The sequence below is a fragment of the Psammomys obesus genome, unplaced genomic scaffold, assembly GCF_907164565.1.
Source record: "Psammomys obesus unplaced genomic scaffold, mPsaObe1.curated_primary_1811, whole genome shotgun sequence".
Classification (NCBI taxonomy): Eukaryota; Metazoa; Chordata; class Mammalia; order Rodentia; family Muridae; genus Psammomys; species Psammomys obesus.
The window spans coordinates 17,143,597-17,157,692 of NW_026596131.1; the positions used below are offsets into that span (position 1 = coordinate 17,143,597).

The 14,096-nt window shown below is 38.1% G+C and overlaps 1 protein-coding gene across 1 annotated transcript; it reads right to left on the reverse strand.

Moving 5' to 3' along the window:
* Positions 1-12,000: 12,000 nt before the first annotated feature.
* On the reverse strand, positions 12,001-12,951 carry LOC129665571 (olfactory receptor 6C74-like). Its single transcript, XM_055592314.1, has one exon. The coding sequence runs from the start codon at positions 12,937-12,939 to the stop codon at positions 12,001-12,003; it is 939 nt and encodes a 312-aa protein (XP_055448289.1). The 5' UTR covers positions 12,940-12,951.
* Positions 12,952-14,096: the final 1,145 nt, after the last annotated feature.

A 14,096-nucleotide genomic window follows, 5' to 3' on the forward strand; every position in this document is an offset into this window, starting at 1 on the left:
TGTGTCTTTTTATTGGAGAGTTGAGTCCATTGATGTTGATAGATAATAATGACCATTGAATGTTATTTCCTATTATTGTGGAGTTGGCGATGTTACTGTGAATCATTGCTTGTTTGCTTTTGATTTTTGTTGTAAATTATCTTTAACCTATGTTTTCTTGGGTGTATTTGTTTTCATTGGATTGGAATTTTCCTTCTACTATCTTCTGTAGGGCTGGGTTGCTGTTCAAATATTGCTTAAATTTAGTTTTGTCGTGGAATATTTTATTTTCTCCATCTATGTTGATTGAAAGCTTTGCTGGATAAAGTAGTCTAGGCTGGCATCTGTGGTCCCTTAGGGCCTCCATGATAACTCCCCAGGCCCTTCTGGCTTTCATAGTTTCTGATGAGAAGTCCGGTGTGATTCTGATAGGTTTCCCTTTATGTGTTACTTGGCCTTTTTCCCTTGCTGCTTTTAGTATCTTTTCTTTGTTCTGTAGATTAAGTGTTTTGACTATGATGTGGCATGAGGAGTTTTTTCTCTGGTCTTGTCTATTTGGTGTTCTGTAGGCCTCTTGTGTGTTTTTGGACATCTCTTTCTTTAGGTTGGGAAAATTTTCTTCTATGATTTTCTTGAAAATATTTTCTGGACCTCATAGCCTAGACTCCTCTTCTTCTTCAATTCCTATTATTCTTGGATTTTGCCTTTTCATGGCGTCCTTGATTTCTTGAATGGTTTGTGTTTGGGATTTTTCTGATTTTATTTTTGCTTTGAGAGAAGTATCAATTTCTGTGAGTGTATCTTCAGCACCTGAGATTCTCTCTTCCATCTCTTGTATTCTATTAGTGATGCTTACCTTTGTGATTCCTTCTCTTTTTTCTAAGTTCTTCAGTTCCAGGGTTTTCTCGGTTTGTGTTTTCTTTACTGATTCTAATTCTGTTTTCATGTCTTGCAACATTTCCTTTATCTGTTTGAGTGTGGATTCCTGTGTCTCCAAGATGGTCTCTTTTTTTTGTTTGTTTCCTCTCTTAGTGTCTCTGCTTCTGCCTCTAATTGTTTGGCTATATTTGCATGTGTTTCTTTAAGAGCTTCTTTGTTCAGTTTGTTTTTCTTTGTTTCTATTGGGAGGCCAAATCTTTAAGGGATTTTTTTGTATCCTCTTTAACTGTTTGAATCTCTATGACTATTTCTCTGAGAGATTTGTTGGTTTCCTCTTTATGTGCTTCAAATAACTGGATAATCATAGCTTTAAAATTATTTTCTTGTGTTTCTGCTGAGTTGGAGTGTCCAATAATTTTGGAGGTTGCCGATGAAGCCATGATATCTTGATTTGCATTGGTTGTGTTCTTTCGCCGACCTCTGGCCATTTGGTTATCTGTAGTGTTCACTGTTCCTGGATTCTGCAGGTCTGACTGGTTTTTCTCTGGTATCTGGAGAATTCTTCAGGAAAATGGGTGAGGTCTAGTGGTTTCAGTGTGTGCGTTGGTTATTCAGCTCTACCTGTAGAAGGAAAGTTCGCAGGCACAGAAGGACAAATGTGGGGTAACATGTGATTGAGTGTGTGCGTGTAGGGATGTCCTAAGGTACAGATATATTTGGTCTTTGTGGAGCTCCTGTCCTCTCCAGGTCTTACTAACTCCCTCTTCTTTCATATGATTCCCTGTACTCTGCCCAAAGTTTGGCCATGAGTCTCAGCATCTGCTTTGACACACTGCTAGGTAGAGTATAAGACATCTTCTTATTGCACTTTTCTCCAGGTAGTGGTCAAGCTACATAAGCTCATATGATTCCCTGCACTCTACCCAAGGTTTAGTTATGAGTCTCAGCATCTGCTTTGTTACACTGCTAGGTAGAGTTTTTCAGAGGCCCTCTATGATAGGCTCCTGTCCTGTTTCTTGTTTTCTCCTACCTCCAATCTCTATCCCATTTGTCTTTCTAAGTGAGGATTGATTGTCTTACCCCAGAACCTCTTCTTGTTTAATCTCTGTAGAGGAATAAACTAATTAATATAAAAAATTTTAATTTAAAAAAAGGATTCAGATTTTAAAAATTGCAATGTGTGCAGGAGCCATGCTGATCTTGTATCATTACAATTTTAGCATATGCATTATGTTCTTCTTCTACCACCCACTCCATCTCTTTGTCTCAGCCACCTGTACCCACCTGTTCCAGGCACATCCTGGAAACTCTCAGGCAGCACTGGCCAAGGATGAGGAAGTGATCTTGACTCTACCAGCTGTCCTACAATTCCAATTTTTATCTCCAGCTGTATGTTCTCCTTCTCTGCTCCCATTCTCAGGGGGTTTATACAGATCCTGGGGTCACTTCAGTTCTCCTCCCTCCTGTGGATCTTTTCAGCAGCCCCCATTTTAGCCTATCAAAAAACCTATAAATTACCTAGAAACATATTCTACCTGGAACCCTTAGTGACCACAGCTGGCAGGATCCCATAAATATCTCTACCAGGCTACAACCACTGTTGTACGCCAAGAAATAGAGAAGGCAACAGAAACCAAGGAAGGGAGCCCTCTCCAATAAAGACAACACCAGATATTAATACCTAGAATTACAATCATGCCAAACCCAGATCTATAGATATTCCTTAGGAAAGGGGGATAGGAGAAACAGCAAGAGAAGGTGGGTTTAGAAAGAGAGGGGGGAGGGGCTAAAATGGGATGTAAAATGAATAATAAAATAATAATAATAATAATAATAATAATAATATTTTTCACAAAAGAGAGAGAAATAGACACAAAGCACATCTCAGTATGGTTTGACCTACTCTGACAAAATTTTGGCTCTCACAGACTTTATTTATGCATAAAATCATTACCTCAAAACTTTAATCATTGATTATATAACCTTTCAGAGTACAGTTAATTATAGAACCTTTTAGAGTACAGTTAAACAAGTTCCTTGAGTACAGAAGCATATTGAAGTAAAATAAACAAAGTAAACAAAAGCAAATTTTCTAAGAACTAAAAATTAACACTATAATAAAATCAGTTTTCTTTCAACTCAATGTCTTTTTATTTAGATTGGTGTTGTAAGCCTTATGCTTACAGAATTGCTAGATAGAATGACTATTTGAGTGCTCTGTTTAAGAGGGAGGGTGGGACTGGGATGAGATGAGGGAGAGGGCTACAAATGGGATATAAAGTGAATAAAATAAAAATACATTTAAATTTTTAAAAGTTTAGCAGAGTTAATAGATCAGAAGTTTTTTTCCTACTACCTGTTATATCAAGCTTATCTTTCTATGGAAGACCAATCTCTCAGTTCTTTAGTTCCTTTTCCTTTTCCATTTTTCTTTTGTATTTGACATAGGACTACAATCTTTTTTATTTATTTTGATTCTTAAAATGCGGTGAGCCAAGAGGGGGCGGGGTGGGGGCTATAAAGACTAATACTCTAACCAAGTACTATGCATGGAGCAGACCTAGACCTCCTGCTCAGAGGAAGCCCATTGGATGCTCAGTTTCCAAGTGGGTTCCCTAGTAAGGGGGCAGTGGCTATCTCTGACATGAACTCAGTGGCTGGCTTTTTGATCATCTCCCCCTGGGGCGGGGGATACAGCCTTGACAGGCCACAGAGGAAGATGATGCAGCCAGCCTTGATGAACCTGATAGGCTAGGGTCAGATAGAAGGGGAGGAGAACCTCCCCTATCAGGGGACTAGGGAAAGGGCATAGGGAGAAAAGAGGGGCATAGAGGGTGAATGGGGCTAGGAGGAGATGAGGGAGGGGGCTGCAGTGGGGATACAGAGTGGAAAAACTGTAATTAATTAAATTTTAAAGTTACTGTGCACCTTTTCCTTTTTATTTATTATTTATTTTTTTAATTTTTTATTTAACTTTTATTAATTATGCTTTATTCATTTTGTATCCCCCCATAAGCCCCTCCCTTCTCTCCTCCCAATTCCAGCCTCCCTCCCCTTTCTGCATGCATGCCTCTCCCCAAGTCCACTGATAGGGGAGGTCCTCCTCTCCTTCTTTCTGATCTTAGTCTATCAGTTCTCATCAGAAGTGGCTGCATTATCATCTTCTGTAGCCTGGTAAGGCTGCTCCCCCCTCAGGGGGAGGTGATCAAAGAGCAGGTCAATCAGATTATGTCAGAGGCAGTCCTTCTTCCCTTTACTATGTAACCCACTTGGACATTGAACTGCCATGGGCTACATCTGTGCAGGGGTTCTAGGTTATCTCCATGAATAGTCCTTGGTTGGAGTATGAGTCTCTGGGAAGTTCCCTGTGTTCAAATTTTCTTGTTCTGTTGCTCTCCTTGTGGAGTTCCTGTCCTCTCCAGCTCTTACTATTTCCCACTTCTTACATAAAATTCCATTCACTCTGCCCGACAGTTGGCCATCAGGCTCAGATTCTGCTTTGATAGTCTGCAGGGCAGAGCCTTTCAGAGGCCCTCTGTGGCAGGTTCCTAGGTTGTTTCCTGTTTTCTTCTTTTTCTGATGTCAGTCCTCTTTGCCTTTCAGGATGGGAATTGTGCATTTTAGTTAGGGTCCTCTCTCTTGCTTAGTTTCTTTAGATGTACAGATTTTAGTGGGTTTATCCTATGTTGTATGTCTATATGAGTGAGTATATACCGTGTGTGTCTTTTTGCTTCTGGGACAACTCACTCAGGATGATCCTTTACAGGTCCCACCATTTACCTGCAAACTTTCATGATTTCCTTATTTTTCATTGCAGAATAATACTCCATTGTATAGATGTACCACAATTTCTGCATCCATTCTTCAGTTGAGGGGCATCTGGGCTGTTTCCAGCTTCTGGCTATTGGAAATAAAGCTGCTACAAACATGGTTGAGCAAATGCCCTTTTTGTGTACTTGAGCCTCTTTTGGATATATGCCTAGGAGTGGTGGTATGGCTGGGTCTTGAGGAAGTGTTATTCCTAGTTGTCTGAGAAAGCGCCAGATTGCTTTCCAGAGTGGTTGTACAAGTTTACATTCCCACCAGCAGTGGGGAAGGGTTCCCCTTTCTCCACAACCTGTCCAGCATGTGTTGTCACCTGACTTTTTGATCTTGGCCATTCTGATGGGTATAAGGTGAAATCTCAGGGTCGTTTTGATTTGCATTTCCCTAATGGCTAATGAGGTTGAGCATTTCCTTAAGTGCTTCTCTGCCATTCGATATTCCTCTACAGAGAGTTCTCTGTTTAGCACTGTTCCCCATTTTTTTAATTGGATTACTTGGTTTGTTGCTTTTCAGCTTCTTTAGTTCTTTATGTATACTGGATATTAGCCCTCTGTCAGATAAAGGGTTGGTGAAGATTCTTTCCCAATCTGTAGGCAGTCGCTTTGTTTTGATGACGGTGTCCTTTGCTTTACAGAAGCATTTCAGTTTCATGAGGTCCCATTTATTGATTGTTGCTTTTAGAGTGCTGTTGGTGTTCTGTTCAGGAAGTTGTCTCCAGTACCAATGAGTTCTAGGGTATTCCCCACTTTTTTTCTAGCCGATTTAATGTGTCTGGTTTTATGTTGAGGTCTTTGATCCACTTGGACTTCAGTTTTGTGCAGGGTGATAAGTATGGATCTATTTTCATTTTTCTACATGTATGCATCCAGTTGGACCAGCACCATTTATTGAAGATGCTTTTTTCCATTGTATGGTTTTGGCGTCTTTGTCAAAGATCAGGTGTCCATAAGTGTGTGGGAGTACACAGCTAGAAATAATCAAACTCAGGGCTGAAATCAACCAATTAGAAACAAATAAAACAATTCAAAGAATCAATGAAACCAAGAGCTGGTTCTTTGAGAAGATCAACAAGATAGTCAAACCCTTAGCCAAGCTAACTAAAAGGCAGAGAGACACCATCCAAATCAACAAAATCAGAAATAAAAAGGGGGACATAACTACAGACACTGAAGAAATCCAAACAATCATTAGGACTTACTTCAAAAGTCTATACGCAACAAAATTTGAAAATCTAAATGAAATGGACAATTTTCTTGATCGATTCCACTTACCAAAGCTGAATCAGGACCAGGTAAATCAATTAAATAGTCCTATATTCCCCAAGGAAATAGAAGCAGTCATCAAAATTCTCCCATCCAAAAAAAGCCCAGGACCAGATGGTTTCGGGGAAGAATTCTACCAGAACTTCAAAGAAGAGCTAACTCCAGTTCTTTTCAAACTATTCCACAAAATAGAAACAGAAGAAACACTACCAAACTCATTCTATGAAGCCACAGTCACCTTGGTACCTAAACCTCACAAACACCCACCAAAAAAAAAGAGAATTTCAGGCCAATCTCCCTTATGAACATTGACACAAAAATACTCAACAAAATACTTGCAAACCGAATACAAGAACACATCAAAGATATCATCCACCATGACCAAGTAGGCTTCATCCCAGGTATGCAGGGGTGGTTCAATATACGGAAATCCATCAATGTGATACACCATATTAACAAACTGAAAGAAAAAAAACCCACATGATAATCTCCCTAGATGCTGAAAAAGCATTTGACGAAATCTAACATGCATTTATGTTTAAAGTGTTGGAGAGATCAGGGATACAAGGCACATATCTAAACATAGTAAAGGCAATATACAGTAAGCCTATAGCCAACATCAAACTGAACGGAGAGAAACTTAAAACAATCCCACTGAAATCAGGGACAAGACAAGGCTGCCCACTCTCTCCATATCTCTTCAACATAGTTCTGAAAGTCCTGGCTAGAGCAATAAGACAGTTGAACGAGATCAAGGGGATACAAATTGGAAAGGAAGAAGTCAAATTATCACTATTTTCAGATGATATGATAGTATACATGAGTGACCCCAGGGACCTTCTACAGCTGATAAACACCTTCAGCAAAGTGGCTGGATACAAAATTAACTCAAAAAAAAATCAGTAGCCCTTCTGTATACCAAAGACAAAAGGGCTGAGAAAGAAGTTAGGGAAACAACACCCTTCACAATAGCCACAAATGATATAAAGTACCTTGGAGTAACCCTAACCAAGGAAGTCAAAGACTTGTATGAAAAAAATTTCAAGTCTCTGAAGAAAGAATTGGAGGAAGATATGAGAAGATGGAAAGATCTCCCATGCTCATGGCTTGACAGGATTAACATAGTAAAAATGGCCATCTTACCAAAAGAAATCTATAGATTCAATGCAATTCCCATCAAATTACCAACACAATTCTTTACAGACCTGGAAAGAAAAATACTCAACTTCATATGGAATAACAAGAAACCCAGAATAGCTAAAACAATCCTCTACAATAAAAGATCTTCTGGAGGTATCTCCATCCCTGATCTTAAGTTGTACTATAGAGCAACAGTTTTAAAAACTGCATGGTACTGTCATAGATTCAGAATGGTGGATCAATGGAACCGAATAGAGGACCCAGAAATAAACCCACACACTTATTTATTATTTATTACATATTCACTGTATATGGTCTACATCTGAGCAGGGGTTTTAGGACCTCTCCATGCATGGTCCTTGGGATATCATTCTCTTCAGGGACCCCTGGGCCCAGTTATTTTGACTCTGTTGCTCTCCTTTTGAAGCTCCTGTCCCCTCCAGGTCTTTCTATCTCCCCCTTCTTTCATAAGATTCCCTAAGTTCTGCCCAAAGTTTGGCTCTGAGTCTCAGCATCTTCTTTGATACCCTGCTGGGTAGAGTCTTTGAGAAGCACTCTGTGGTAGGCTTCTCTCCTGTTCTCTGTCTTCTCCCTCTTCAAATGTCTATCCATTCTTGTTTAGCTTTAGGAGTATATAGATTTTAGTATGTTTATCCTGTGCACCTTTTCCAGCAGCACATAATCTGTTCTTTGTTTTTCTACAATATCAGAAAATTCATGATCGGACAAGTCTTCTCAGGACATGCTCAGCCAGTTCACTCAGCCAAAATGTTTCTCTCTTGTCTTTGTCATATACTCCTGTTTCAACATGATCCCTATCTTTATTACAGTCCTGTAAAGGGAAGAACATCAGGATTCCTAGAACTGTTTACTTTGCCTCCAGAAAGGCACCAAGGTTTGAAATTAATTGTATAATTAAACTATTTTCTTGTTAGACCCGTTAAGTGTTTCTGAAGCTAGACATAAAAACCTAAAAATTCAGTTACATTTTTTGAGCTTCTAAAATTTCCCTACATTTTTTTATGTTTTTGTTCCAGACCTGGTATCTAATGCTTACTAGTGCCACTTATTAATAATCTAAATGAGTGAGTCTAAGCCATGGGTTCTATAGAAAACTCCATTTTCTACATAGCTGTTTCTTCTCAGGAAACTACCACTAGTTTTATTATTTTTTCTTGTGAGTTCATTTATTTGATCCCTTGAGAGGTGATTTACAGTTCGCAGAATGCACGTATGTAAAGTGTGGCAGTTCAATAGCTCTTTAGTGTATTTACCCATGTTTGGACCACCCTTCAACTTAGAAGTTTTATTCGCATTAACACCAGCTTTTATAAGAATTTTAACATTATCCCAGCTCTAGCTTTCCTTATGAACATTGATGCAAAAATACTTAACAAAATACTTGCAAACCAAATACAAGAACACATCAAAGATATTATCCACTATGACCACGTAGGCTTCATCCCAGGTATGCAGGGGTGGTTCAATATACGGAAATCCATCAATGTGACCCACCATATTAACAAACTGAAAGAAAAAAAAAACACATGATAATCTCCCTAGATGCTGAAAAAGCATTTGACAAAATCCAACATCCATTCATGTATAAATTATTGGAGAGATCAGGGATACAAGTCACATATCTAAACATAGTAAAGGCAATATACAGCATGCCTATAGCCAACATCAAACTGAACAGAGAGAAACTTAAAGCAATCCCACTGAAATCAGGGACAAGACAAGGCTGCCCACTCTCTCCATATCTCTTCAACATAGTGCTGGAAGTCTATGAAAAGCTTTTAAAAGTAATGAATATAAGCATAAGCAAAGGTTGTGTAGCAAATTTCCACCAAGAACAGGGAAGTATCAATCCAGGTTATCCAAGCACTGGAACTTTGTCAAACAGTACCTTCCGGATGCTAGGCATTGCCGTACAACCACTATGGACAGTCAGTGTGGCAGTGCTTCAGAAGGCTGGAAATCAATCTTCCTTAAGATCCAGCTGTATCACTTTTCTGCATAAAACCAAGGGATGTTTTGTTCTACTGCATAGACACCTGCTTAACTATGTTCATTTTACTCAATTCATAATGGCCGAAAATTGAAAACAGCCCAGATATCTATCATCAATGGATGAATGGATAAAGAAAATGTAGTAATTTTATACCATGGCATATGACTCAGCCATTAAAAACTGAAATCATGAAATTTGCAGGTACATTGATAGATATACAAAAAAAAAAAAAAAAACTGTCCTGAGGAAAGTAACTCAAACCCAGAGACAAATATGGTTTATATATGGATGTTAACTATTAAGTCTTCAATAAGCAAACCACAATCTGTGTAACCACCGGGGTTAGGCATAGAGCAAGGGGCTAAGAGGAAGGGACGGCCATCCTTAAGAAGGAGAAATAGAGTATATAGTTATGGATGAAATTGGGGATGGGGACAGGAGAACCAAATGAGGCGTTGAGAATACAGATAAAGAGGAAATAAGGGCCATTTGAGGAATTGTATAGAAACCCAATACAACAGAAGCTTCCTCAAATATGGGAAGGCAATGTAAAATATATCACCAATTAATGGGAAATATGGAACCCCAACTGTATATCTCTCATCACCAAATGAACCTGAGTCCTGGGAATGGCTTACATCTAATTGAGTTGTTGGCCAAAGGATCCCCAAGTCCCCCCCCAAAAAAAAATAAAAACCCATACAATTGTCAGAGCTGTTGATTGTCCTCTAAAACTGGTGGTAAGGCCCTATTGCTGAAAAAAAAATCTACACAAATTACTGAACATGGAGAAGTGAAGCTGGTGCCTACTAGAGTCTTTAGCCTAGTGCTTGTGCTCACGATACTGGAAGATATTCTGTAGCAGACCAAAGAAGACTTTGTTTTGTTCTATTCTGATTTCTTTGTTGTTGTTTCATTCCATTTCATTATTGTTCCTTATATGCTCATTTGTGCATGCGTGTGTATATGTGTGTGTGTGGTTTTTCAAGACAAGAATTTCTCTGTGTAGCCTTGGCTGTCCTGGACTTGATTTGTAGACCAAGCTGGCCTTGAACACTCGGAGATTCACCTGTCTCTTCTCCCTGAGTGCTGGGATTAAAGTTGTGCACCACCTTGCCCATCTGTGCTCATTTGTTTTCTAAAGAGGAAGCATCTGGATTCAGATGGGAGGGCCGGCAGGTAGAATCTCAGAGCAGTTGCAGAGGAAAAACTGTAACAGGATATACGGTATGAAAAAAATCTATTTTTCATAAAACAAAACTTGAGATACAACAAACCACTGAAATGAGAAACAAACAACATAGAAAAAAATAACAGACTTAGGAAGTATTTATGAAAAAATAACATTGGAATGCCCAGCAGATTTTATCTACAGATAAAAATTCCCATTAAGAGAGGGCTTGTTTCTTAAACTATTTTTGTTTCACTAAGGCATATACACACACATACTTCCCTCTTTGTTCATCTGTTTCTGTGCATCACACACTTATGTCTGAAACTAACACTAGGTAAGCAAATTTGAAAATAATAATAAAATACTAGACAGCATTTTTTATTAATTTATTTGTTTAATCACTTTAGAGCCTGATCAAAGGCCCCTCATTTTAAAATTTAGTAATCATTCACAAACCATCTCTCATCACTCAAACAACATAAGTGTTCGAGTTTTGGCAGAATACTTTCCAGTACCATGAACACAAGTAAGTAGAGGTAAAGATTCTAATTACAAATTATCTCTCATTAGTTCAAATATTACAAAGTAATTAAAGATCTTAAATTATTAATTACCTATTGTGCTACTATTTTCACAATTATCCATTTTCTTTTAGATATAGTAAGAAAGAACTATTTGTAAATTATAAACATAACTTTAGTTTTAAGAATGAATATTTTCCATAAAATGTTTACAGCTATGATTATCAATATATAATATTTAAATATAACTTTATATACAAAGATGAATATATATTCACAGATGAAAAACCACAATAATGGATAAACTCTGTTATAATTTTTAATTAAAAATATTACTTTAAAATTTTTTATTTTGTTCATGTTTCTATGTGTGTGTGGGAGACAACAGCAGCACCTATGATAGAGATCCAAGGAAAATTTGTAGGAGTCATGTTGTTTTTCTCTTTTGTGGGTCCAGGGACCAAAACCAGGTCGTCAGAATTGGCAACAAGGGCCATTTTTCCTACTGAGCCACAATGATAGCTCTTAGTCTCTTTATAAAAAAAGTACACATAAAAAATTAAAAGGACATTGATAAAAATTCAAATTAAGTAATAATTTTAATATTTACTTTAATTATTAAATAATTTTAATTTTCTTGTAAATGATTCCAAATACAGAGAAGTATTATAACCTTCCCATTAAACAATGCATCAGATATAATATAAAGTGAAACAATATTTTATAGTCCTGACTAACTGGAATTTAACATTTTATTTTGGTTTTTGTAGTTGTCGAAATTGGGGAGCAAAATCAGGCCCTTTTGTGTGTGGGGAATCCCTCTACTTACAATTTCTAAGTCATAACTGGACTTTCTAAAAGACAAAGGGAACAGTGAAAATATAAGCTCAATATCTCTCAGTTATCACTGAGGAACAATGAAGATGAGTTTCAGAAAAAAAATCTTTGTATTTTAAAAAATATTAGCTTAATAAACTGGAATCAACTCATTAGTAGTGTGCTGGCCTGGTAAGCATTAAGTCATGTTTGATTAATTTCATGCTCCTCATACATATAAAACTAGCTTGTGTAGAGCAAAAATATTCTTGGAGATGAGAAAATCAGTAACAGGACAAGGAGAGGAAATTGAATCAGACTTATCATAGGAAGAATTAGTGTTACTTAAATCTCCTTTCTTCATTTTCTTTATGTAATGAAATAGAACAGTTATTTCTTAGAGAAAGATGCAATCCTTTGTATCGTATTAACAAATGCCTTTTTCACTTGCTGATTCCTCAAGGTGTAGATAAAAGGATTCAGAAGTGGAGCCACTGAGGTATTGAGCACAGAAATTCCCTTGGAAATAGATACTCTCTGCTTGAATGATGGTTTAACATACATGAAGATGCAGCTGCCATATGAGAGGGATATCACGATCATGTGAGAAGAACATGTAGAGAAAGCCTTTTTCCTCTGGCTGGTTGAAGGGATTTTTAGAATCGTCAGGGCAATGTAGGTGTAGGATATTATCACCATTACCAAGGTGAGTAAGAGTGTCACCAAAGCAGAGACAAATCCCATCATCTCCAGGAGCTGTGTGTCTGTGCAGGAAAGCTGCAGGAGTGGAGTGGTGTCACAGTAGAAATGGTCAACGATGTTGGAAGCACAGAAATCAAGATTCAAGCCTAACAGGAGTGGTGGAAAGATGACAAAAAATCCAGCAAGCCAACAACTGAGGACCAGCTGCACACAGACTTTGTTGCTCATGATAGTCATGTAGTGCAGAGGCTTGCAGATGGCTACATATCGGTCATAGGACATGGCTGCCAGCAAGTAAAATTCTGATGCTCCAAGTAGGAAAGCAAAAAACACTTGAGTGGCACAACTGTTGTAAAAAATGGTTTTGTCTCCAGTTGCCATAGTAGCAAGCAGTTTGGGAATGCATGTAGTAGTGTAGGAAATCTCTAAGAAGGAAAAATTCCGAAGGAAAAAATACATGGGGGTCTTCAGGTGAGTATCCACCAGGGTGAGTGTGATGATGATCAGATTGCCTGTGATGCTGAACAGATAAGTAAGAAGCAGGAAGATGAATAACACAACTTTCCACTGTGGGTCATCAGTCAAACCTGCTAGGATGAAAACTGTCACCTGTGTATGGTTCTTCATTGTGATCCTCTGGCTGTCAGCTGGTCTAAATAAAATGGGGGGGGGAGGTAATCACTATAGAACTATGCAGGTGATACATCATGCTAAAGTACCATCAACATTGCAAAAGCCAGGTTTCAGACAGAACAACATCTCTAAAGAGGGCTGTACCAGGAAAAAAGTAGTTTATGGATTAATGGTAGTTGACAGAAATTAGAATATCAATTTTTAATTTTTCTGTAGAACAATATATATGGTGATATTATCTGTTCATCTCTTTTTTTTTAAAGCACAGAAAGGAAGTTTATTGGGATCAGCTCTCTGTTTCACCAGTCCCCAGGGACAGGAACATGGAAATCACCATGCAGGAAGGGAGACAGAGAATGGGAGTGGGGTGAGAGTAAGTGCACGCAGAGAGAAAGAGAGAAACACAGAGAGTGGGAGACCAATGTCTAGATTATGTAAGTGAAGAACCTCTGGGGAAAATAAGTCCAGTGCCTGGGCTGCAAAGTTCAGGGTACAAGGCCAGGTATACCAGCCATGCCCTGTATCAGGTAAAAGCATTAATTAGGGTCTGGAGAGATGGCTCAGCAGTTAAGAGCACTGGCTGCTCTTCCAGATGGACCCAGGTTCAACTCCCAGCATCCACATGGCAGCTCACAACTGTCTGTAACTCCAAGTTCTGACACCCTCACACAGAATACATACAGGCAAAACACCAGTGCACATAAAAATAAAAATAAAAACATTAATTATCAGGAAATCAAAGACATTAGAGGACAAAAAATGTTTTCTTTCTTGAACATTATTATATGTTAGAGTTAGAATGGCAAGTCATATTTCCTGTTCACCTAAAGAAGTTTACTTTACTACAATACTAAATGTTTTCAATGAAATCCAGTGAAATGTTTTCACAGAAATCCATTAGTCACTTGAAACATAGTGGTTTGTACTGATAAAGAGGTGAGAGGATAACATTGAGAGAGAGAGAGAGAGACCGAGACCTAGAGCCAATATCCCAGTTTATTCAGCTCATCTAGCTGAAACATCTGATTTCCATGTCACTGCTTCCACAAAAGTGATCCAATTTTAAAACTGAAAATCATTAGAGTACTTTTTTTAACTTTCTATTGCTATGTCCATTTTTTTGCCTTCTCTTGCTACCTAATGTTTTGTTG